General features: G+C 45.4%; 1 protein-coding gene across 2 annotated transcripts in view; it reads right to left on the reverse strand.

Annotated features, from left to right (window-relative positions):
• Window positions 1-398: 398 nt before the first annotated feature.
• The window catches only part of PLEKHB1 (pleckstrin homology domain containing B1), a 202,049-nt gene continuing 176,118 nt past the window's right edge, over window positions 399-26,329 (reverse strand). The window contains exons 8-10 of one of the 2 annotated variants that reach the window (XR_003856829.1): window positions 21,504-21,603; window positions 12,872-13,014; window positions 752-831 (exon numbers count right to left, since the gene is read on the reverse strand). Coding sequence is in view for 1 of the 2 variants with exons in the window: in XM_029602121.1 (XP_029457981.1) it covers window positions 674-831; window positions 21,504-21,603 (258 nt within the window). In the remaining variant the exon portion in view is untranslated. Of the gene's footprint in view, window positions 832-12,871; window positions 13,015-21,503; window positions 21,604-26,329 lie in introns of both variants that reach the window. The other variant, XM_029602121.1, reaches the window with a different exon arrangement.

Genomic DNA, 26,329 nt, shown 5'->3' on the forward strand with positions numbered 1-26,329 from the left:
ATGCAGCTCCGTTTGCTCACCTCTGGTCTAGGGTCTGTTCTACTACTTAGTTATTTAGGAAAAATGTGACATTTATGTTGGAGATTTTTTGGCTCGGTTCTTCCAGGCTGCAGGTCACATGATATACCTATGAAGGAGGCAGTTTGTCTTGCTTTTGGGAACTGCTGAAACACAATGCTGCAGGGAAAAATGCACAAGGAAGTCAGACCGATAACTTGGGGGCTGGTTTTGAAAACAAAATCCCCTGGGCTGATATTTTCCTGCAATCCGTCCCTGAGACGCTGCCACTCTCCTCCTCTTCCTACTGGTCCACATCAGCCCATAAGGGTGGGGGGCTTCACGGATGTGGTGATCTCAGTAATTCTGGATACAGCAGTCTCGTTTCTCCTGCATCAAACTTTTTTTTATTTTCAAGCAGTCTTCATGTACAATGACCTCTTTGGACAGGCTGGTTCTTATGTGATGTAAGCTGTAAGATTTCTCAACCCTAGCCTCCTCTCCAGAGGATTGGTTTTTTTTTACTACTAGAGTTGATGTTTTAATGTATGGAGATGTTAAGACTAGCAGCGGGGAATAAAAGTCATGTTTATACTGGAGATACAATTCCCATTGCAGGATTGCGAGCAGAGTGCAGGCCCTTACAGAAAGCCACTAGCAGAGGAAGGAAAGGCTGCTAGAACCAGAATGGTAGCCACATGCAGGAACCGAGAGTGGAGAATGCCAGTGCCCCAACGAGCAGACCCAGTGGCGCAGCGAACAGTCCCAGTGGATGGTGCTGTCTATACATGCGGTGTGGATATTCACGGACAAATACGTGTCTCACCCTGGGTGCTGCGGAGGAAAGGGAAAAAGAAACAGCAGTAAACATGCCAAGTATTCAAGATTATATAACATTCCTTCTGACCACCTTCTCACATTAAAGTATTCTAGGGATGTGCATTTGTTTAAAACGAAATGGGAAATTTTAGCAAAATTTCTGATTTATTTTTTTCCAATTCGTTTTAAAGTATGCTGACAAGAAGAAACCTGGGCCCTCTTCCAGATTTTCCCCCACTGTGAACCCCCTTACCAAGTTAATGTTCTTCATGAGGCAGGGGCTGTTCCCAGTCATTCCTGCCCTGCCAGTACTGTGACTACAAGTGGTGCTGGTGGACTGAGGCCAAACAGCAACGGCGCCAGCCTTGGACTGCTGGCAGCATTTTGTGTGGAAGAAATAAAAAAAATGGCGCCTGCCTCAGTCTGCCGGTTCCATTTTTAATCACAGTACTGGCAGGGCAGGGGTGACTGGGAACAACCCCTGCCTCATGAAGAACATCAACTTGGTATGAGGGCTTAGATTGCGGGGGGAGATGTAGAAGAGGGCCAAGGAGTGGTGGTGGTGGTGGGGTTTCTTGAATACAATCAATTTTGTTTTGGTTTTGATTTTTTTTTTTTTTGTTTTAAGTAAATTAAAATAAATAAAATGAATAAAAAGCAATTGCTTTACAGGCCTCAAAATTAACCAAGACAAATCAGAGGCAATAGATGTCACGGGCAGTTTACAGGCCGAATGGCCAGGTATATTCCCTTTATGATGGGTCACAAAAGATCTTAAATATTTGGGCATCAAAATACATCTTCAAATAAGAGATTTAAATAAAGCCAATATCCAATCATTGCTAAACGCCTCTATCAACACTTTAACACGAGGGCGGCCCCTACCTCTATCCTTAACTGGCCGAATACAACTATTCAAGAAGATTCTGTTACCTAAATGGATATATATCTTACAGATGACACCTCTCTGGCTTACAAAAACAGATCAAAAAAGTATTACAAGGGCCCTCAATCTATTCCTCTGGCAAGGAAAAAAAAGCTAGACTTTCATTGGACATTATTGAGAAGGGAGGAATGGGCTGCTCAAATCTATATAAAAAATCTTAAACCTCTTCTTCACTTCAGTGACTTCCGGCTAGTAGTCCAGTCTATAATTCTGTCTAAGCTGGATTACTGCAACTCTCTACTGCTAGGTCTTCCAGCCTTATCCACAAGACCATTACAGATGGTGCAGAATGCCGCAGCGAGGCTACTCACTAACACAAATAAAAGAGCCCACATAACACCTATTCTTCACAGCCTTCACTGGCTTCCTATAAAAGCTAGAATCTCCTACAAGACATTATCAATGATCCACAAGGATATCATGGGCATCGCACACCTAAATCTAATCTCACAACTCCGCCCTCACACATCACAAAGACCCATCAGGTACAACTACGAAGGTTCCTTATATGCTCCCCCGATCAAAACTACACTAACAAAACAAGCACTCTCCACAGCTGGACCCACGCTCTGGAACTCACTACCGCCGGATCTACGCCAAGAGACCTGTCATCTAACTTTTAAGAAAAACCTAAAAACGTGGCTTTTCAGGCAAGCCTATACAGAATCACAAGATCACTCAGACACCGGTCAAAGAGGAAAATAGTCCAACATCAGATCCTCGATCACCCATATTCCCCTCAAGAACCAACCACGCCAGATCTGAACAACTCACCTGTTTAAGACTCCTTCTCTGATTCATCAGTCTTCTTTAATTCATGCATAACTCGGATTTTTGCACTTCAACAAGGTCTATGTACCCACACATCACAATTTAGACTATCCCTCTAATTATTCAAGATATTTATTCACGCTTTAAACATTCCTTACATTGATTCTCGTCCTGTTGACGAGTTATTATCATCATTATTATTATTATTATTGTCTATGTAATATTTAAGTTGTATTATTTATATTTATATGTTACTCTTATGTTAAGAAACGCTGTTTAATGTAACGCCTTTACTGCGACAGTTATTGTTCTATGTAAACCGACCTGATTCGATACTTGTATTGAGAATGTCGGTATATAAAAATCTGAAATAAATAAATAAATAAATAAATATATATCTACAATCTAGCTTGTAGTCTCAGATATGTGAATGACTGGTTTTTTACCACATCCACATATACATCCCACCAAACCCCTTATGGAATGGTTGGGAGTCTCATCCTTAAATCCCCTCCTACAACTTGAGTACTCCTTGATTCTGGCACCAATAAAACACATGTTACTATCTACATGTAGGAAAGCCTGGGCAGTTTTATGCACACAATTTCAACTTTCATCACGATTAACACCGCTGTTAACAATAACAAGCCATCCCTTATTCCTACCAGGCTTAAAAACAGGTAGCTTTCAAAGATGCATAAGAAAGGCCTATCCTATATTTACCAAATGTTTGAGCTCTCAATTGGAAGACCTTATGGCTTTACGGAATTACAGAGAGACTTTGCCATATTGCCCTCCAACACATTTGCATTTAGACAAATTAAACATTTTCTGCAAAGTCTAAATTTCACCCCTCAAGATTTCACCCCAACACATAAAATATTAAACATCCTATTTACAAAGAGTCCACAAAAGACTACAATTTCGGATCTCTCTCGCGTGGGTGGGCAGGCCCTATCCATAAATAATGTCTGAGCAGTCACCCTACAATGGATTTCTCAGTAGTCTGCAATAGCCATCATGCATGAGTGACATTTTAAAATATTTTAATTCTATTACTTCAAGCACTTACCAACATTAAATATGCCCTATTAATCTGTATTTTATATTTATTACAGTTTATAAATACACAATATGTAAAAAATGAACAAAGAACACTTAACAGAAACATCAGATCCAATCATGTAATAAAACAAATATCAATATATTCTTTTATGAATCCTCTTTCCAAAAAAGCATAAAACTACAATCATCATAAAAAGATTTCCAACAGGTGTAGAACTGAACTAGGACATGCAAAAAAAAAAAAAAAGAATTAAAATTCTAGTATCACCTCAGTGATAGCAAAACAAATTCCCTTCACTGCCAAACACTTTGTGAAATAACACAAACCCCTGCAAAAAAATAAAAAAATAAATAAAAAATACCTAGAACCTTCCCATACCATAACAATAACTTTCAAGACTCAAACAGCTGCAAACTTATCTATGAAAAGGCAGCAAGGCAAACATTATACCAGGCCCTAGAACACTAATACACCACCTTCTGGGCAAACAGAACAAACCGACTGTTACAAATCCCTACAGAGAGATTACAGGCTAGGCAAAATACTGCATCGCTGTCACACATGCACAACACAGACAGAGCCGTACCTGATACAGAATAAGGGACTACAAATTAGAAACAGAAACATGCAGACAAAACTGAAATGGAAAGCCTGAGAAACTAGGCTTAGACCTTTCTGAATAAAACAGCAGTTCTTCTATAATCTAAGGTGGGGAAGAGTCCATTCGGTTTGCAGAAATGAGATTTGGGGGGGAGGGATGGCAGGGAAGACCCCTGCATTCTCCCCATTCCCAGGATGGACCCCAACGCTTTCCTTCTCCTTTCTGCCCTCCTCTGGTCAGATTCCAGCATTTTACTGCTCCTCACCCCCCCCCCCCTCTCCCCAGGACAGACCCAGCATTTCCCCCTTCCTACCCCCACCTTTCTCAAGCTGAACCCTCAGCACTCTCCCCCCACCCAAGGCAGGACCCCACCAGTAATTTCCTCCTCTCCCCCTTCCCACCTCCCCCTTCTCCCCACCCCCAATATCCCAGCAGCACTCATCTCCTCAGTACTCCCCCCCCCCCGGCTGCCTGCTCTTCAGTGCTGTTCCCCGTATAATCCCACCCCCACCGCAGATCGTATCCCTCCACATTACCCCATGCATCCTTCAACCGTCCATTTCTTTCCCACTTCCCCATCTGTTCCCTGCTTCGTCCCTCACCTTCCCTCTTCCCCCATCTGTCCCGTGCCTCTCCCTCTTCGCAGTGCCTTATCCTCATCTGTTACAATTGCCTTCCTTCCCCTCCCCTTCAACAGTGTCTTCCCCCCGCCTCTCCCCATTCATATACCTTCACTAATTTGTGCACTGCAAACTGGGGCTCCAGCATTACGGAGTCTCGTGTTTTAAGGGGGGGACAGAGCCCTCAGCTCTCTCCCCCACCCCTGAAGAAAGGATCAGCTCCATCAGCTTCTCTTTCTCATGCTGGCCCTACCAGTCTCGCTTTTCTACTCTCCCCCCTCCCCAACCCTGTCTCCGCTAATATCTCTCTCGCTCTCTATCCTGCCAACCCCTCCCCCCCCCCACCAAACCTGCAAACCAGGATCTTCCCTGCTGAGAAGGGGGTAACAGTGGGTAGAGGTTGAGGGGGGGAAGGGGAGGAAGAAAGAGCGTGATTATACTGCCCGGTGACTAAATCTCTCTCTCGCTCCTCCTAGGCTCTGCTCAGCATGGCCTCCTCTCTCTCTCGTTCTGCCCAGTCTCATGATTCCTCTGTCTGAACTTTAAAAACCTCCCTCATAAAATATCTTTGTAAATTAAAAAAAACCCCCAAAAACCTCCTCCTACCAGCAGGCCTCCAGGATCAGTTAGAGGCTCCTCCAGTCCCACCTTTTAGGCAAATGAGGCCTAGCAGTGGGGAGACTCAGATCTGGGGTTGGAGCAGCAGTGGGGGATGGGGGGGGGGGGGGGGGGAGTCTGGGGTCCAACTGGGGCCGGATTTTGGGATGGGTGAGCTGGGCACTACCAGCATTGCCCATCCCACAGCACCATGGCCGCAGTTGGGTCCCATTCCACCGCTGCCAAAGAGAGGCCTCAGTGGCTGTGGCAGGATGAGAGATGACTGGTCCTGATGCTAGGGGCTAAAGCTCGGTGTCCCTGCCTGCCATAGGACAAAGGCGCAGCTCCTTACCCTGCCAGGACTAACCTGCAGTGTCCGTACCAGAGGCAAGGGTGCCAGCAAGGACCTGCCAGCTGCTTCACTGCTTTGTGTCAAACGCACCCACCGCCTTATCCCCTGAAATGGCCCCGGTGACAGATTTTTCAGTTGAGTATATGAGGTGGAGGAGGAAGGAAAAAAAATAAAAGCTTGTTCAGTTCTGGGACCTTGAAGCACATGACAGTCTTTGTCTCCCGCCTTTCTGGGCTCTCCCATGAGCGAGTGTGCAGGGGCAGCAATGCAGCCCTGACAAAGGAGGGTCCTTCCAGTTCTCCACCAACCACTCCCCATTCGAGAGCCCTAGCACCACGGAGTGGGGGGGGGGGGGGCAACAATAAGGTGGGTGAGAGGGAGGCACTTTTCACCTAGGGCGCCAGTTGCCCAAAATCCATCCCTGGGTCCAATTCCTGGAGGGGTGTCTCTGGGTTTCAGGTCTTTCAGCAGGCAAGCAAGTAAGCAAATTGTTGCGGAGCTGGCCCCTTGGCCCGAGGTGGAGTTGATGCTACCTGTGGGGAGGCCCCCAAGGGTCCCCACTGTCGGGAGGCGGAGCAGAACTGGAAGTGGAGGCTGACTGGAGATTCACCACTACCAGCCCTCGTTCCCTGCAGGTTGAGCCCTTGAGTACCGGGGCCGGCTGGTCTTAGGCGGGCCTCCGCATGGTTGATCCCGAGAAAGATGTTCGAGGCAGGGAGCCAGGAAGCAATGGAGACACAGGGTCCGAAGGAGCTGAGTTCAAGACAGGGCCTGGATCCAGAAACCTGGACAGACTGAGGCAGGCCAGAGAACAGGAGCAGATTAAGACCGGGCTTGTAAGTAGGCAAGAGCCTAAGAGAGGCCAAGTCCAAGCAGTCAGCTGGAGGCAAAGTCTTGTTCAAGCTGGAGTCAGGGCAGGCAGCTGGAGACAAGGTCAGATACAAGCAAGGGTCTGAGCCAGAGAATCCGTCCAAGGCGTCATCAGGAACAAGCTGGGGTCAAAGCCAGGAATCCATCCAAAGCGTGGTCAGGAACAAGCGGGGGTCAAAGCCAGGAATCCGTCCAAAGCGTGGTCAGGAACAAGCGAGGGTCAAAGCCAGGAATCAATCAGGAACAAGCGAAGGTCAGGAACAGGAAGCTGGTACTGGAACTTGGGAACTGGAACAGGAACACAGAACTGGAACAAATAAGCACAGGAGCAGGAACAGGAACACGAAGGAGTAGCAACTAAGCACACGACAGGAAGTGTGAGGACCTGTTGCCAAGGTAAAGACCGGATGGCAGGGCTTGCCTTAAGTAGCAGGGCTCGGCGATGTCATCATCCGGGGCCGCGGGAAGGTTTCCTGCCATGGCCCCTTTAAAGTTGGGGAAGGCGCGTGTGCCTAAGGCAAAGTAACTGGAACTACATGGTGGCAGCGTCTCCGCTTCGCGCATGTGGGGAGACCCGACTGGGACTGGACGGAGCTGCGGGGCAGCCGGAAGAACCTGGGGAAATGATAGTGCAAGCACGTAGGCGGCTGCCTACCGCTGCCAAAGAAGAAGGGTCAGGTCTGGACCCAGGCGTCGGGGGTGAGTAGGGCCGGTCATGGGCCTGCTGTAGTCAGGACATGCAACAGTACCCCCCTTTTCGCCCCTCTCTTGGAGGTCTGGGTTTCCCGAATGGGCTTGGTGGAACCACTGAAGAAGCCCTTTATCCAAGATGTTGCAGGCTGGTTCCCAGGAATTTTCTTCGGGACCATACCCCTCCCAACAGAGGAGGTATTCCCAATGGCAGATGTCTAGAACATCTCGAACTCATTAGATTGTGTCAGTCTCCGAGATGACTTGAGAAGTTCAGGAGCCTTAGGAGAAGGCCAAGAGAGCACTAGAGTCTTGAGTAATGAGACATGGAAGGAGTTGTGTATTCCCAGCATAGGTGGCAGACTGAGCTGGTAGGTCACTGGGCCAATGTGTCTAGTGACCGGGAAAGGCCCGATATATCTGGGAGCAAACCACTGCAAGGGAAGCTTCAAATGAATATGGTGGGTGCTCAGCCATACTCTATCACCAGGTTGAAATTCTGGGGCAGGTCTGCGAAGGGCATCTGAGGATTTCTTGGCACGTGCGGCCAATTGGCGCAAACATTGGTTAGTGCGCGTCCAAAGGGCCTGAAGGGCAACCGCAGTTTCCTGAGCTGCTGGAGAAGGCACAGAAAGAGGAATCAGCAAAGGAGGCCGTGGCTGTCTGCCGTACACCAGAGAGAAAGGGGAGACTCCTGTGGCTGCCGCAATGTGCGAATTATGAGAAAATTCAGCCCATGGGAGTAGTTGAGCCCAGTTGTCTTGCTGGTCATTTGAGTAAGCACGGAGAAAGCACTTGAGGGAGTGGTTCATACACTCAGCTTGGCCATTGGCCTGGGGATGGTAGGCAGTGGTCAGGCTGATGGAAATCCTGAATTTCCTGCACAAAGAGCGCCAGTAGCGGGCAACAAACTGAGGCCCCCCTTTCGGAGGCAATGTCTACGAGTAACCCGTGGAGGCGGAAGACATGGAGGAAGAACAGACGTGCGAGTTCTTGGAGAACCTGTCCATGATCACCCAGATGACAGTGTTCCCCTTAGACACCGGAAGGTCCACCACGAAATCGGTGGACAGATGAGTCCAGGGCTCTTCAGGAGCAGATAGAGGTTGTAGCAGGCCCCACGGTTGACCCACCGGAGGCTTGTGTTGGGCACACATAGGACAGGAGTCTACATATGCACGGTCTCAGAGGACATGTTGGGCCACCAATAGTAGCGCTGTAAGAGGGACAAGGTCCATGTGCGTCCAGGATGGCCAGCTACTTTGGAATCGTGTGCCCACTGTAGCACCTTTTCACGAAGCTTGCGGGGCACCACTGTTTTCCCTGCTGGTACAGTCACAATGGTGGACAGAGAAATACGAGCAGGATCGATTATGTGACGAGGCTCTTCTTGGGAGTCTTAGGGTTCAAAGGAATGAGACAGGGCATCAGCCCGGAGGTTCTTCTCAGCAGGACGGTATTGAAGGTCGAAGTCAAATCGAGTGAAGAATAGCGCCCAGCGGGTCTGGCGAGCATTTAAATGCTGGGCATGCCGGAGATGCTCAAGGTTCTTGTGGTCAGTGAAGATTGTAAATCGATGTTGGGTGCCCTCCAAACAAGGGCGCCATTCTTCGAGAGGAAGCTTAATTACAAGGAGTTCTCAATCCCCAATGCTATAATTTCATTCCACGGGGGAGAACTTGTGGGCGTAGAAGGAGCAAGGACACAATACCCCTTTTGGGGAATACCGATTTAGCACCGCCCTAGCTCCAATGGCAGAGGTGTCCACTTCAACAATGAAGGGGTGGTTTGAGTCCAGGTGACATAAGCAGGGCCCCAACAAGAAGGCAACTTTCAGGGCTTGGAAGGGGGTAATTGCCTCTGGAGTCCAATTCTTCGTATCACTTCCCCTACGGGTAAGGGCCATAAGAAGTGCGGCAACCAGGGAATAATTGGCTATGAAGTGGCAGTAGTATTTGGTAAAACCAAGGAACTGCCAGAGTGCTCGAAGACCCGTGGGTCGAGGCCAGTCTTGGATGCTTCGTAGCTTACTGGGATCCATAGAGAAGCCATGTTGGAAAACGATGTAGCCCAGGAAGTGTAGGCTCTGCTTCTCAAACAAGCACTTGTCTAGCTTGGCAAATAGGTGGTTCTCCAGCAGGCACTGAAGCACCATGCAGACATCCAAACGATGGGTGGCAAGATCCTTTGAAAAAATAAGGATGTCATCTAGGTAGGTGACAGCCTTCACATAAAGGAGGTCGCAGAAGATTTCGTTGATCATGCGTTGGAAAACCGTAGGGGCATTACAAAGGCCAAATGGCATCACAAGGTATTCGTAATGTCCATCTCTGGTATTAAACGCTGTCTTCCAGACATCTTCAAGATGGCTATGAACCAGGATGTAGGCACCTCGCAAGTCCAGCTTGGTAAAGATAGTTGCCCCTTGGAGGTGATCAAACAATTTATTAATTGAGGGCAGAGGGTACTTATCCTTGCGGGTGATGGGTGCAGTGCCCCATCCTTCTTGGTGACAAAGAAGAAGCCTGCACCAGCAGGCAAGGTGGAGGGATGGATAAACCCTTTAGCCAAGTTTTCACGGATGTAGTCCGACATAGCTCAGGTCTCTGGTACAGACAAAAAGGGTAGGTTCTGCCCCTAGGGGGTGTAGTACCTGGCAAAAGATCAATAGGGCAACCATATTCATGATGAGGCGGAAGGATATCAGCCTTCTGTTTTGAAAATATATCCCCCAAAGTCAGCATATGGCGCAGGAAGGCCTGAGACAGTAACCGCTAGCTGGATCACTGAAGGTGGTTCTACTCTCCTGAGGCAAGTGCAATGATAGGCAGGGCTCCATTCAGCGAGTTGTAGGGTCTCCCAATCAAAGTGGGGTGAGTGGCACTGAAGCCATGGTAACCCTAACACCACTGGATTGATGGATTTATCCAGGATGAAGAATTCTACCTCCTCCTCATGCAAAGTTCCCGTGAAGAGATGGACAGGAACGGTGACTTGGGAAATTCTTCCTGGTAGAGGGTCGCCGTGGATGGAGGCAATAAGTAGTGGTTTCTTGACGGGATGGGTAGAAATGCCTAGGAATTGGACCAAATCCTTCACAAGAAAGTTCCTGCCAGCTCCTGAATTGACCAAAGCCAAGGTGGGGAAGGAACATGAATTCCAGTTCAAGGTAACTGGTAATGTTAACTGAGGGGCCAGAGTAGTAGCGCCCAAGATCAGGACCTCTACTGAACTTAGGCCAGAGAGTTTCCCAGACGGGACAAGACAGGCGGTGTCCTGCAGCTCTGCAATACAAGCACAGACCTGAATGCCTCTGCTTAAGGCACTCCTCGGGGGTAAGGCGTGTACGCCCCAGCTGCATGAGTTCTTCCAACTTGGTGGACGGCAGGACTCCCCTGGATGCGGGGCTCACCACAGGTGGAGAGCAGAAAGAGTCGGCCGTGGGGTGCCAGGGTACCTGGACCTCCCAGTGGCGCTCCTGGAGGCGATGGTCTATGCGACCCGCAAGGTCGATGAGGTCCTCGAGAGAGGAGGATAGTTCGCGGGCTGCTAGTTCAACTTTGAGTTCAGGTGACAAGCCATCTAGGTAAATGGCTCAGAGGCAGTCCTCCTCTCAGCCTAACTCCATAGCGAGAGTCCATAATTCTATGGTGTATTCACTGAGTGCTCAGTGACCTTGCCGCAAATGTAGATGATTCAAACTAGCCGTAGACTGTTTCCCTGGATCATCAAAGGTTCGACGAAAGGTAGTTACAAAGCGTGATAGTTCTTGGAGAAGAGAGTCTGCACGCTCCCACAAGGGAGATGCCCATGCTAACGCCTTGCCCTCTATGCGTGAAAGAATAAAATTTACCTTCATAAGGTCGTCCTGGAAGACGGAGGGCTGCAGAGCAAACTGCATGTAGCGTTGATTGATGAAGCCTCTGCAGAGCTTCGGGTCCCCATTGAAATGGCGTGGAGCGGGTGCGGCGATCAGAGCTCTGGCTGGAATAGCCAGTGCCTGAGAACTGAGTGGTGTGGTCGTAGAAGCTGCGGAACCAGCATGAGAGTCCAAACAGGCGTTGAGGTGTTCAATGGAGGTAGCCAACATCTCCAAGAACCGTTGCTATTCCTGGATCTTCAGGGCCAGATCCGGAATGGCCTGGAGAGTGGATGGCTCTGCCGAGTCCATGGCCTTGGCAATCTGCTGTGGAGGTGGACCCTTTGCCCGAGTTGGAGTTGACGCTACCCTTGGAAGAGGCCCCCATGGGTCCCCACCTTCGGGAGGCGGAGCAGAACGGGAAGCAGAGGCCGACTGGAGCTTCACCAATACCAGCCCTCGTTCCTTGCAGGTTGAGCCCTTGGGTATCAGGGCCAGCTGGTCTTAGGCGGGCCTCCGCATGGTTGATCCCGAGAAAGATGTTCAAGGCAGGGAGCCAGGAAGCAATGGAGACACAGGGTCCGAAGGAGCTGAATTCAAGACAGGGCCTGGATCCAGAATCCCGGACAGACTAAGGCAGGCTAGAGAACAGGAACAGGTTAAGTCTGGGCTTGTAAGTAGGCAAGAGCCTAAGAAAGGCTGAGTCCAAACAGACAGCTGGAGGCAAAGTCAAGTTCAGGCTGGAGTCAGGGCAGGCAGCTGGAGACAATTAATGTACAACAGTATCTAAGTATAACAGGGTGGTGTTTGTTGTTGGTCCAATAAAAGATAACACAGCCTCCATGTTTAAAAAGTCACACAATCGATCTGAATCCCAGTAATGAAACTGAAGTCTGCCAATTGCTCTCTTCTTTACCCTCAGAGCGAATGATGGCAGAGACCAAAATGGCCCATCTAGTCTGCCTAATCGAAATTTGTGCACTTTGGATAGACGTTCATATGAGATCCCACATGCAACCCAACACCATGACTTTTTCCCAACCTCCACTAACCGCCATATCTGTCCCCAGCACATCCATACTCTGTTAGTGGTGGCCTCCACCATCTCTGCTAGTGGGTAATTTCAGGCCCTGCTACCTTCGACTTTGTTTTCTGTAAGATCAACACTTAGCTTAACACCCAGAACCCCTTCATGTTAAAATCCAGCCTCCCCATTTTCACTGAAGTTTGAGTTTAAATGTGGGGCCTCCCAGAAGGGTGGGAGATAATGCAATTATACCACTGTTATTTATGATTGCCTTCTAGGAAGCACAATGTAGTGTCAATGCTGTTTTAGAGCTGTACCTGCTGCTCTGTGCAGGTTACCCCAATGCCTTCCTGGAAGCACAGTGCTATTGTAGACCATCATGCTGCTTCTTGCAGGTTACTTAGTGCTTCCTTCCCATTGGCTTGCCACTAGGGATCCTCTATTTATATCCCATGCATTTTTTTACTTCTGTTACCATTGTTGTCTCCCCCACTTCCTTGGGGAAGGGCATGCCAGACATCCACCACCCTATCCATGAAAAAGCATTTCCTGTTGCTTCTGAACCTTCCTTGGAGCTTCATAACATGATCCTTAGCTCTGCAACCTTTCCACTGAAAAAAGATTTGCTTCTAGTGCATTAATATCTTTCCAATTACCTTTCTCTCCTCTGAGTGATTTCCATTTGCCACCACCCTCTGTTTTACATCGCCAACCAGTTTCTAATTCAGTCCATTTGAGGACTCTCCAGGTCTGATCTGCAGTTTCCAGATTTTGAATACAAACTTGAGTTCCCTGGGACCTAAAAATTAGTGCAGAGTGTTAAGCTGGCCACAACAGCACTGAAATGAAAATCTAACTCTGGGTGCAGTCTGCCCTCTGTGCAGACAATACTATTCTGGGGAGCCATGCACAGAGTGTGCCTCTGCTGCTCCTTTTCACTGAGCAGTGACTGAGAAAAGAAAAAATGATTTTCGTTAGAGAACTGAGCGGATCTGACCTGGAAGCAAAACAGCATCTAAATGCATGGAACCCAGCATCAATTGACCCTTAGCTGGACAAAGATTCTTATTTTACAGTTTGATTTATGCTGCAAAAAGGCTGTTGGCCAAGTAGATGTCAACCATCTGCCACCAGAGGGCACCAGAATTTCAAAAATAAAATTATAAAGGCACAGCAACAAAAGCAAGCAAGCTATGGCATACAAAAATATTTAGGAAGCTTGTCCCATAAGTCAGATTCTTTAATGAACATAAGTGCCATGCTGAGTCAAACCAAGGTCCATCGAGCCCAGCATCCTGTCTCTGACAGTGGCCATTCCTGGTCACATGTACCCATCACATCCCCAATAGTTGATCTATTTCTTGAATCTCACTCCCAGGGATAAGCGCTGGCTTTCCCAGGTCTACCTGGCTAATAAATGACCATGGACTTTTCCTTCAGGAATTTATTCAACCCTCTTTTCAACCCCACTATTAGGGTCATACATAAAAACGTGTTAATGCATTAACACATGCGTTAATGCCATAACGCATGCGTTAAGAACAATAACACATGGCGCAAATGCAAAATTTTTGGAGGGGCAGAATCATGGAGGAGTTTGTACAAGATTTATTAAAATGAGGGGCAATATCGCACTGTTTTATCGCCAGAAATAACTACACCTTTTTTCCTGGCATTAGGCTGTGCGATATGCCCGAAATGGCCATAACGCAATTCACGATACATTTTTAGAATTGCATTTTGGCCATTTCTGGGCTTGGGAAGGGAGAGGGGAGAAGAGTGGAGCAGAGAGAGAGAGCCTGTGGGGAAGGCCTCACAGTGTGCAACTATTTATATCTTTATAGGAGGGTCATCTAATAGGTCGAGGTGAGGTGTTGGTGGTGGTTTAGGGTTTAGGGGCCAGTTTTGCATGTAGAGTGAGACTTTCCTCTCTCCAAATGATGTCAAATCTTCACCAAGGTGTACTGTGCTGTTCGTATGTCTCACTCTATATACGAAATTGGCCCCTAAACTACCACCAGCACCTCACCTCGACCTATTAGATGGCCCTCCTATAGAGATATAAATACTTAACTAATATGAGGGCCTTGTAGATAGTCTCTCTCTCTCTCTAGGTAATTCTAAAAGTTTCCTATTTCAATGCATTAACGCATTTTGATGACTCTAGGGGTATGTTAGTTGCCTTGACCACATCCTCTGGCAACAGATTCCATAGCTTGATGGTGCGCTGAGTGAAAAACAATACTTCCTATGATTTATTTTACATTTGCCAGTTGCTACTAGTCCCAGTGTAATTTACCCGTCCTACCTCACTCATGTTTTTATACATCTCAGTCATATATATCCCTTAGTTGTCTCTTCTCCAAACTAAAGAGCCCCCTAATCTGTTTAGCCTCTCCCCATAAGGGAGCTTTTCCAGCCCCTTCATCAGTTTTGTTGCCCTTTTCTGTACATTTTCTATGTCCGCTATGTCTTTTTTGAGATGGGATGACCAGAGGCGCACACAATATTCAAGTTGCGGTTGCACCATGGATCTATACAAGGGCGTTATGATATTCTCAGTTTTATTCTCTATTCCTCTCCTAATAATTCCTAACATTCTCGCTGCCTTTTTGACCGCTGTTGCACACTGAGCCAAGGTTTTAATGGTATTGTCCACAAGGACTCCGATGTCCTTTCCCTGGGTGGTGAACCCAGCACTGTGTACCTGTAGTTGGGATTATGCTTCCCTACGAGCATTGCATTGCACTTGTTCACATTAAATTGCATCTCCATTTCACTCAACGCACTCAATGCACAATTAAACTCTGGAATTTGTTGCCAGAGGATGTGGTTAGTGCAGTTAGTATAGCTGTGTTTAAAAAAGGATTGGATAAGTTCTTGGAGGAGAAGTCCAGTACCTGCTATTAAGTTCACTTAGAGAATAGCCACTGCCATTAGCAATGGTAACATGGAATAGACTTAGTTTTTGGGTACTTTCCAGGTTCTTGTGGCCTGGTTTGGCCACTGTTGGGAACAGGATGCTGGGCTTGATGGACCCTTGGTCTGACCCAGTATGGCATTTTCTTATGTTATGTCCAGTCTCCTAGTCTCACAAGGTCTTTCTGCAGTTCTTAACAATCTGCGGCTGTTCTAATGACTTGCAACAATTTTGTATCAATTGCAAATTTGGTTACCTCAGTCATCGTTCCTTTCTCTAAATAGCCAGGTCCCAATACAGGCTCCTGGGGCACTCAACTAATGACCCTTCTGTATTTGGAAAACTGACCATTTAATCCTACCCTCTGTTTCCTGTCCTCTGTCCAGTTACCAATCCACACTAGGACACTGCCTCTGATCCCAAGACCTCTAAATTTCCTGAGGAGTCTCTTATGAGGGACTTTGTGAAATGTCATCTGAGAAATGATAGCAGAAAAGGACCAAACTGTCCATCCAGTCTGCTCAGCAAACTTACGGTAGCATCAGCTGCACCATATAGGTCTCCCCTATAATGGTAGCATCAGGGGGTGGCATCGTATGTGGCATAAATGTTATCCACAAACTTAGTTTCCCAAACTTAAAATCAGGGCCCTTGTTAGTTACTGTCTGAGTCCAATTCCCTGTTATCTCTTATCTTTTGCTGTTGAAGCAGAGCGCAATGTTGGAGTTACATCACAAGTATAAGGCTTATTGGTTAAGGGTAGTAATAGTCACACCAGCAAATTATTCCCACGCTTATTTGTTTTCCCAGATTGTAAAATTCAATGTCCTTGTTGGTTGCTGTCCAAAACTAATTACCCTTTTCCTCTTTTTCCCCTGCCGTTAAAGCAGAGAGCAATGATGAGTTGCATCAACAGTATGAAGGCTTATTTATTTATTTATTTATTAGATTTTTTTTATACCGGTGTTCCTGTATGAAATACAGATCACATCGGTTTACATTGAAACTGAACATAAATTTTTGCCTAGAGGCATTACATAGAACAAGGTTGTAGAACTTGGAACAGGGTAAACTAGATCAAAATTAACATTGTAATGTAAACATATTGGCTAACAAGTCTCATTGAGCAGAATAAACAAAAACAGAAACATAAAAGCAAAACAGTAAATGTCACATGAGACCTGCAGCAAGAGAATGGATACAGAGTCGAGTAGAAGTATAGAAACTGGGGAATGCGATGATGAGGAAATCTTGCTGACTGTAGGGGAAATTATTGGTTAAGGGTAGTAACCACCACACCAGCAAATTACCCTCATGTGCTCTTTTTCTCATTTCCATCCTCTAGCTATTAGGGATTCACAGTGTTTATCCCATGCCCCTTTGAAATCTTTCACTGTTTTTGTTTTGGTTCTGAGCTGTCCCTGGAGTTTCATTTTGTGACCCCTAGTTCTACTGATTTCTTTCCAATGGAGAAAGGTTTGTCGAATGTGCATCATTAAAACCTTTCAAATATCTGTATCGTATCATATCTCCCTCACACCTCCTCTCCTCTAGGGTATACAAATTTAGGTCTTTCAACCTCTCCTCATAAGTCCTTTGATGGAGACCTCCCACCATTTTTGTTGCTCTTCTCTGGCCCGCTACATCCTGTCTCTGTCATCTTGAGATACGGTCTCCAGAACTGAACACAATATTCCAGATGAGGCCTCACCAAGGACCTGTACAAGGGGATTACCACCTCCTTTTCCTTACTAGTTATTCCTCTCTCTATGGAGCCCAGCATTCTTCTTGCTTTAGCTATCGCCTTGTCACATTGCTTCACTGTCTTCAGATCACTAGAACTATCACTCCAAGGTCCCTCTCTTGCTCCATGCACAACAGCCCTTCACCCCCATCACATACAGCTCTTTTGGACTACCACGCCCCAGATGCAGGACTCTGCAATTCTTGGTATCTAATCTCAGCTGCCATATCTTCGACCACTGTTCAGGCTTCTTTAAACCATATCTCATTCTCTCTACTCCTTCCAGCGTGTCTACTCTGTTGCAGATCTTAATATCATCCGCAAAAAGACAAATTTTACCTTCCATTCCTTCTGCAATGTTGCTCAGAGATGTTGAACAGACTGGTCCCAACACCGATCCTTGTGGCACTCCGCTTAACACCGTTCTCTCTTCAGAGTAGGTTCCATTTACCATCACACACTGTCTTCTATCCATAAACCAGTTTGTAATCCATGCCACCACCTTGGCGCTCACTCCCAAGCTTCTCATTTTATTCACAAGCCTCCTATGCGGGACCCTATCAAAAGCTTTGCTGAAATCCAAGTAGATCACATCGAGCGCTCTTCCTCGATCCAATTCTTTAGTCACCCAATCACAAAAATCAATCAGATTTGCCTGACAGGACCTTCCCCTGGTGAATGCATGCTGCCTCTGGTCCAGCAATTCTTCTGACTGTAGATAGTTCATTATCCTTTTCTTCAGCAGCGACTCCATTAATTTTCCCACCACCGAGCTGAGGCTGACCGGCCTGTAGTTTCCAGCCTCCTCTCTGCTCCCACTCTTGTGAAGCGGGACCACCACCGCTCTTCTCCAATCACTCGGCACCACTCCCGTTTCTAGGGATCTACTGAACAGGTCACACAGCGGAGCCGCCAGCACATCTCTGAGCTCCCTCAGTATCCTGGGATGAACCTCGTCAGGCCCCATGGCTTTGTCCACTTTCAGTTTCCCCAGCTCTTCCCATACATTCTCTACTGTAAATTTTGTCTACTCCACCCCCATCCATACCGTTTGACGATCACTGGGGCTGAGGTGGGCATTAGAGACAAAATCCCCATTTGTGAACACTAAGTTGAGTATAACTCCCTCCCTCGTGGGTTCATTTGTTTGAACAGAGCCCCTTGCAGGGTATCCACTGTCTCTGCTCCAAATATATTATATCAACCAGTTCAACTTTGTCTGCATGTTTATTTATACACAAAAAATCTAGTAAATTGATAAGGCAAAATTTCCCTTTACATAAACCATGTAGACTCTCCCCATTAACCCATGTCTATTTATGTCGTCAGTAATTGTTTTTAAGAATAGCTTCAACCATTTTGTCTGGCACAGACATCGGGCTCACCGGTTTATAGTTTCCTGGATCACTGCTGGAGCCCTTTAAGAATTGGCATCACATTGACTACCCTCTAGTCTTCTAGTACTAAGGCTGTTTTAAATGATAGGTTGCAAATCACCAGAAATAAGCATGCAGTTTCATTTTTTAGCCCCTTCAGAACTTTGGGGTAAATACCATCCAGTCCTAGTGATTTGTTATTTTTTCGTCAGCCAATCTGAGTTATTACGTCGTCCAGTTTCACAATGATTTCACCTCGTCTGAGTCATCTCCATCAAAAAATGTTTCCAGTGTGGGTATGATCCCTATCATCCTCTTCAGTAAAGACAGAGGTAAAAAATTTAGTTTTTCTGCTATTTCCTTGTCCTCCCTGATCACCCTTTTTATTCCCTTGGTCAAGTAGCAGCTCAACTGACTTTCTCACAGACGTTTTGCTTCGAATGCACTTTAATTTTTTTTTTTTTTACTTTTTAATTCTATGGCAAGCTTCTTTTCAAATTCTCTGTTAGCATGCTTAATTACTTTTTTACATCTACCTTGCCAGTGCTTATGCTCTTCTCTATTTTCCTCATTTGGGTCAGCTTTCAATTTTTTGAATGATGCCTTTTTGGCTTTGTCTCTTTCACCTCACTATTAAACTACTCCAGCAGTTGTTTGGTTTTCCTTCGACCTTTTTTAATACATGGAATACGTTTTGTCTGGGCCTCATTGATAGTAATTTTAAACAATGTCCATGCCTCTTTCAAATTTTTAACCTTGTAGATAGCTCCTTTTTTTGTGTTTTTCTAACAAATTTGCTCATTTTATCAGTCTCTTTTTATAGTTAAATGCTACTGCAGTAGTTTTCCTTAGTATTCACTGTTACCAAGTGGAATCACCACCTTTATTTCTTGTACCTAAGTCCAGCATTCTACTGAGAACTAGATCTAGCTCACTTTCTCATTGGTATTTGTATTTTGTATTTGTATTTATTTCAATTTCTTAATTGCTTATGCCTAGGCCCTAAATGATATACATAACATACATAATTATTACAAAAACTGCTGCATGAAGCAGTCATTGATGACATCTAAGAACTGTACCTCCCTTGATGGTCCGGATGTGACATTTATCTAATAAATACTCAGATAATTGAAGTCTCTCATTATTATTGTGTTGATCATTTTACTAGCCAGTCTAATTTGTGTTAGCATTTTGCAGTTTGGCTAGCTAGGCAGGCAGTAATATATCCCCACTACTATTACTCTTCCCTTTTACCCTTAGAATTTCTATCCATAGGGATTCCATTTTTTCCTGCAGAAGTTTTATCCTGCTTGTCTCTATGCTGTTAAGATATATTACCACCCTTTCACCAATTTTATCTGCCCTGTCATATTGATATAATTTTTACCCTGGTATCATAATGTCCCATGGGTTATCCTCCTTCCATCAGGTCCACGAGATGCCTATTAGGTTTATATCTTCCTTTAGCATCATACATGCTAACTCTCAAATCTTATTTTTCAGATTTCTGGCATTTGAATATAGACATTTTAAAGTAGTTTTATTTGCTTTTCATTTTTTTATATGTACCCACAACCTGCTTTTTATCAGATAACATTCAATTTGGAGTCATTTTTATCTGCCTACTCTGTATTTAAATACATCTGGAGGTTTGTTTTTTTAGCTTTTACAACCAGCTTTTTATCAGGACATTCTAATTTACTTGGTTTGCCAATATCCTTTGAAGATGCCTCCTTCCAAACCTTGCACTGCCACGCAACTGTCTGCTTTTCCTCATGTTCTAGTTTAAAAGCTTCTCTATCTCTTTTTTTTAAAAGTGCTAACAGCCTGGTTCTACTCTGTTTAAGGGAGAGCCCATTCCATTGGAATAGGCTCCCCCTTCCCCAGAATGTTCCATAGTACCTAACAAACTTAAAATCCTCTTCCCCACACCATCGTTTCATTCATGCATTGAGACTCTGGAGCTTGGCCTGCCTCTGGGGCCCTATTTGTGGAACACTGAGAATGCAACCAAAAAAGTTCTGGATTTCAATTTCCTACCTAAGATGCTAAATTTAACCTCCAGAACCTCCATCTTGCATTTTCCTATGTAATTGGTAACCACTTATACCCCAACAGCTGGCACCTCTGTAGCACACTCTAAAATATTATCTAGGTGGTGTGTGAGATACATTAACTTTTACATCAAGCAGGTGATCTTCACACCCACTAGCCACCCAACTATTTATTTTCCAAATGACTGAAACTCCCACTGCAACAACCATCCTAACCCTTCCCTCCTAAGCATGAACTCCTGGAGAAGACATCCTTGGTGCGAGAGGATAAAGCATCACCTGGAGGGTAGGTCCTAGCTATAGAATTACTTCCAGCCGTACCACGGTGATGGTCTCCTGCCAGATGATCTTGCTCTTCCAAAGCAGCACAAGGGCTGCTAGACTATGGTTGGGATCATCCTACTATGTTCTTGAAGGTCTCCTCTACCGGTATATACCTGTGTCTGCCTTAACTCTTCCAGGTCTGCCACTCTGGCCTCCAGAGACAGGACTTATTTTCTGATAACCAGGAACTCTGCACCAGGTGCACACTTGCAGCCTCTCACCAACAAGTAGATTAGGGGTGGCCAGCTCTGGCCCTCGAAAGCCACAAACAGGCCAGTTTTTTCAGGATATCTACAACAAATATGCAGGAGATTTCCATACAATGAAGGCAGTGCATGCAAATCTGTCTCATGCATATTCATTGCGGATATCCTGAAAACCTGGCCTGTTTGTGGCCCTTGAGGACAGAGTTGGGATCCAGGGTAGCAGGAATCCATTGGTGCAGTTACAAATAAAACCATAAAAAACATATTTAGAAACCGGTTTTCATCACTAGGAGCCCAAAGGGTCAGCAAATTTCAGATGCAATGTAGCTGAAATCTACTGGCTAATGGTGACCATAACAAATCATTTGAGCATTGGTCCTAGCAGTAGGTAGCAAAGTCACCTCCAAGCCTCAGGGAGGTTTTGCCCACGCCCCTACCTGCTGGAATTCCAGAGCACATTACTGTGAAGGACCAGACATCCAAAGATGCTGCAGCATATGGTAACTATGCTGAAACTGTGCTAGGTCAGACTTTCTGGCATCTGTGCTGTGGAGAAGCTGCAAAGTCGGAACAAGTGTCACCAAATTTCAAATTTGCAGCAGTTCAATTAATAGCTCATTCCCTCCTGTATCTATAAAATGAAAGTTTAAAAAGTGTATACCTCTGTAATAGGTATTGAAGGGTCCTTGACTGGCATACATAGTACGATTCATGTCCCGAAGTCCAGTCTGGTAAGGGTCATAGGGATCAGGCAGGTAGACCTAGAATAAGAGCCAGCAGAAAGATTAGTAAAATCTGCTCCCTGGCTTTCTCCTTCCCTATGGAACATGGCAAACGTGAAGAACAGATTCACAGCCTAAAGACAAAATGCATTTTTTATTTCATTGATTGCATTCCTAAATTAAACATCTGCAGGCAGCAAGATAAGAATGCAAATTAATAGATCACTGCTGTGTGGCTGTGCTTCCAATATTCATCTAATGATACTTTTACAAAGCACACTAGAGAAGGCACCTTGAAAAGATGCACAAGAGAAGTGAAGCAGTTACGAGCGTCCACAAAATATGGGCTACATGCAGTCAACTTAGTGTGTTAAGGAATAAAAAAACTGAGTGGATGTTAACTCAGTAAGTGTAATTACTATGAGAGAGGAAACAGGCTGCAAGGGGTTTTAGCCAGACAATTGATGGAGTATGGGAATGCTCATCATTTGAAAAAGCTTAATTTCTAAAGAAAGAGCTGTTAGGACAGTTAAACTCACCCAAGGAAACGGTCAATGCATTCAAAGATTACCACCAATCTCTACATATATGTCACAGGGTAAGCCTGCAACCAATCTGGTGGAGGAATTTTTAGATCAAATAGACCGAAGGAGCTTCAATAAAAGATCAGAGCATGTTGAAAATGATTAAGTATTGGAGTCCTGGAAAGATAGATAAAGGGACTCCATGGCTTTTAATTTATTTTATTGAGATTTACTTCACATCTTTTCATCCGTAGGTCAAGGAAAGTTACATTCCAGTACAGCAGGAAATTTCCCTATCCCCAGAGGGCTTACAGTCTAAGTCCCTGAGACCAAGGGTAGGTGAAGTGACTTGCCTAAGGACACAAGGAGCATCAACCGGCTTTGAACCCTGGCTTCCCTGTTGCTTAGTCTGCTGTGCTAATCACTAGGCTGCTACTCCACCCTGATTTTGTACTGAATAGAGGACAATGTTGTTGGTAAGAGTGTTTCAGGCTGTGTTTGAAACAGGTTCTGTTCCGAATTCTATGTTTGATGCAACCATTTTCTTAAATCGTAAGGATGGAAAGTCCAGGGATACCTGTTCCTCCTGTGCACCCATATTGTTCCTAAATACAAACCTGAAGATTCTGACATAAATATTGGCATCCCACCTAGACCTGGTAGTGGGCAGGCTCATTCACAGGCGCCAAGTGGGATTCATAAATAGGAGGCAGGGGTATGACAATATTTTGAGAGTGTTAAGTCATTCATGTGCAAAGTAGAAGAACAAGGTCAACACATCTTTGGGTGTTCAGAATACCTTCAGTACCTCTGAATGTTCAGAATACCTTCAGGTTAAAAAAAATTATCAAATAAAAATTACTTGTTGAAGAATTTGAAAGTGAACATTTATTTGATATCACCTGTTCTGTTGAGAGATACCTCAGAGACTTAAACTTAACACAGGGCAACAATAGAATTTGATAATCCATAGCAAAGGAAATGCAAGCAAAACTACCTTTTGTTTCCCAGTTACTGTGGCAGGGAAGGAAAGCAGAGTTGCTTACCTGTAACAGGTGTTCTCCTAGGACAGCAGGATGTTAGTCCTCACCTATGGGTGACATCATCGGATGGACCCCAGCACGGAAAACATGTCAAAGTTTCTAGAACTTTGACTAGGCATACTGAGCTTGCCCAGCATGCCCTAGTCCATGTGGGGTCCCTCTTCAGTCTTGTAACATAGAATTATGATAAAATTAAAACAAAATTAGGAGAAACCCAACTCCACGGGGTGGTATGTGGGTTTTGTGATGACTAACATCCTGCTGTCCTAGAACACCTGTTACAGGTAAGCAACTCTGCATTCTCCTAGGACAAGCAGGTAGTCCTCATACGTGGGTGAATCCATAGCTACTGGCTGCTCCCCAATGCAAAAGGGGACCACAGCAGCACTGTTGGTAACAACAGGGGAAACAGCCTTCACTCAAACAATAGGCCCTAGGCATGGTGAGTTGAGCTCTACACCTCAAAGAGATTCAAAGGACGGACTGGCCGAACCTACTGTCATGTTGGCCATCACTCTCCAGACAATAGTGAGATGTGAATGTGTGGAGAGAGATCCACATCACAGCCTTGAAAATCTCCATGGGAACTGCTTGCAAGTGGGCCACCGACGTTGCCATGGCGCTGACAGAATGAGCCTTGACATGACCCCCAAGATGTAGTCCCACCTGGGAATAACAGAAGGAGATGCAATCTACTAGCCAACTGGATAGTGTCTTTTTGGCAATAGCAACTCCCAACCTATTCCTGTCAAAAGAAATAAAAAGTTGGATGGACTGTCTATGGGCTTCTGTCTGCTCCAGATAGAAGGCTGAGGCTCGCTTGCAGTCCAAACGGTGCAGTGCTCGTTTGCCTTGGTGCAAATGGAGCCTGGGAAAGAATGTTGGCAGGACGATTGACTGGTTAAGATGGAAATCCATTACCACCTTAGACAGGAACTTAGGGTATACGAGACCACCCTGTCATGAAAGGACTTAGGATAAGGTGGATAAGTCACTAAGACCTGGAGCTCGCTGACTCTGCGCACTGAAGTGACTGCCACCAAAAAATATGAGTTTTCCGTGCCAGGCTCCATCTGATGTGCGAGGATTAACTTCCTGCTGTCCTAGCAAAAGCTGCTGCAGAAACAGAATATAAATACTACACTCAGTGTAACTGCTGCAAAAGACACTAACCATCTTTTTATTGTCTCCATACACAGAGAATATGGAAAAATGATCCTTTTATTTTTCCCTTTAGTTAGAAATACAGCACCAACAAGTCTTCAGGACCACACTGAGTAGCAGTGGAAGACTGTCGTAGGGAGTGTAGAGAGTCCCTTCCCATTTTATTTCATTAAAGCAGTGGTTCTCAACCTTTTTTCTGTCGGGACACACCTGACAGATGGTTCTCACATGCGGGACACACTGACCCATGATCGTCATGGAGCTAGATGTAAATGTACAGTTTGCATCCACGGGAACCCCCCTGATCCACAATAATGGATGTAAAGCAGAATTATGACATTCCCCGTTCAACTCACTCTACAAAAAAGATATTCTGGTTCTGGTGTCATCTCAGTAACAGCAACTCAAACTCCTTCTACTTTCAGGCTCAATAGCCCTACTTATGAAAAGACAGCAGTTTACCACCAATGCATGTCCTCTTGAGAAAATGCAACAAATAAGACTGATAAAACACTTACATGCTAGTAAAATATCTCTGTAACAGACACAGAGCCGACCTAACATACTCCCAGGATCTGTAGTAATGCACATAAACTAATCCACACACAGTTACACCTGTATTATGGAATACACTCAAACAGGAGCAACCCTATCTATGAAAAGGCAACACTACAAATATTAAATCAGGCCCTAAAAACCAATACACCTCTTATTAGGAAAACAGAACTAGCAAGCAGCTATAGATCCCCACACAGAAATAATTGTAAAACTATACTAATAAGCAGAATAAATGTTTCACAACAACTATGAACAGAATAACATCCAACAATTAAAAACTCATAAAAACTATTAAAAATTCTCCAAACACCAATAAAATATTTCAAAAAAAGCAGACACATCACATAATATTAAATAATTAAAATAGCAGTCAATCAAGAAAAATAAACTTAAAAAGCCACCTTTACTTACCCCCTCCAGCAGCTTTCCTACTCCTCTTCCATGCAGGCTGTAGCACACACCAGAAGCAGCAGTAGTGGCTAAGCTCTATACTCATGGTCCTCTTCCTTAGGGCCCATGTCTCTCACACACACACACACACACCATACCAGTCATGCCCCCATGACCAGTTTCTGTCTCTCACACACCAATCATCTCCCAGTCTTTGACAAACACACCAGTCACCTTCCTGAACAGTTTCTCTCATGCCATACACACACACACAGGCTTCCCACTCCCGTGTTCCACTTACATATATGGGCCTCTCACTCTCATAATCACTTTCTCTTTCTCACATACACTCACCAGTCTCTCACTCCCATGCTTGTTCTCTCCACATGCACAGGCTTCTCATTCCCATAATCACTTTCTTTCTCTCACACACATACACAAACACACACACCAGTCACCTGATCTCTCTCATGCATATACACACACACATAGGCTTCCCACTCTCATGTTCTCTTTCAGATATACAGGCTTCTCACTCCCATGCCCACTCTTCACCTGCACAGGCTTCTCATTCCCATAATCACTTTCTCTCTCTCTCTCTCTCTCTCACACACACCCGTCACCTGATCTCTCTCATGCATACACACACACACAGGCTTCCCACTTCCATGTTCTGTCTTACATACACAGGCTTCTCCCTCCCATGCTGTGTCTCACACACACCCAGGTTCTCACTCCCATGCTCACTCTCTTCACATGCACAGGCTTCTCATTCCCATAATCACTTTCTCTGTTACACACACACACACCCAGTCTCTCTCTCATTTCCATGCTCGCTCTCCACGTGCACAGGCTTCTCATTCCCTGAATCACATTCTCTCTCTCACATTCACATACACACCAGTCACACCGTCACCTTACCAACCAGTCTCTCTCATATACATGCACACACACAGGCTTCCCACTCCCATGCTCTCTCTCACATAATCAGGCTTCTCACTCCCATGCTTTCTTTCACATACACCCCCACAACACCAGGCTTCTTACTCCCATGCTTTCTCACATACCCAGATTTCTCACTTCCAT

Source organism: Rhinatrema bivittatum, chromosome 5 (assembly GCF_901001135.1).
Source record: "Rhinatrema bivittatum chromosome 5, aRhiBiv1.1, whole genome shotgun sequence".
In the NCBI taxonomy this organism is placed as follows: domain Eukaryota; kingdom Metazoa; phylum Chordata; class Amphibia; order Gymnophiona; family Rhinatrematidae; genus Rhinatrema; species Rhinatrema bivittatum.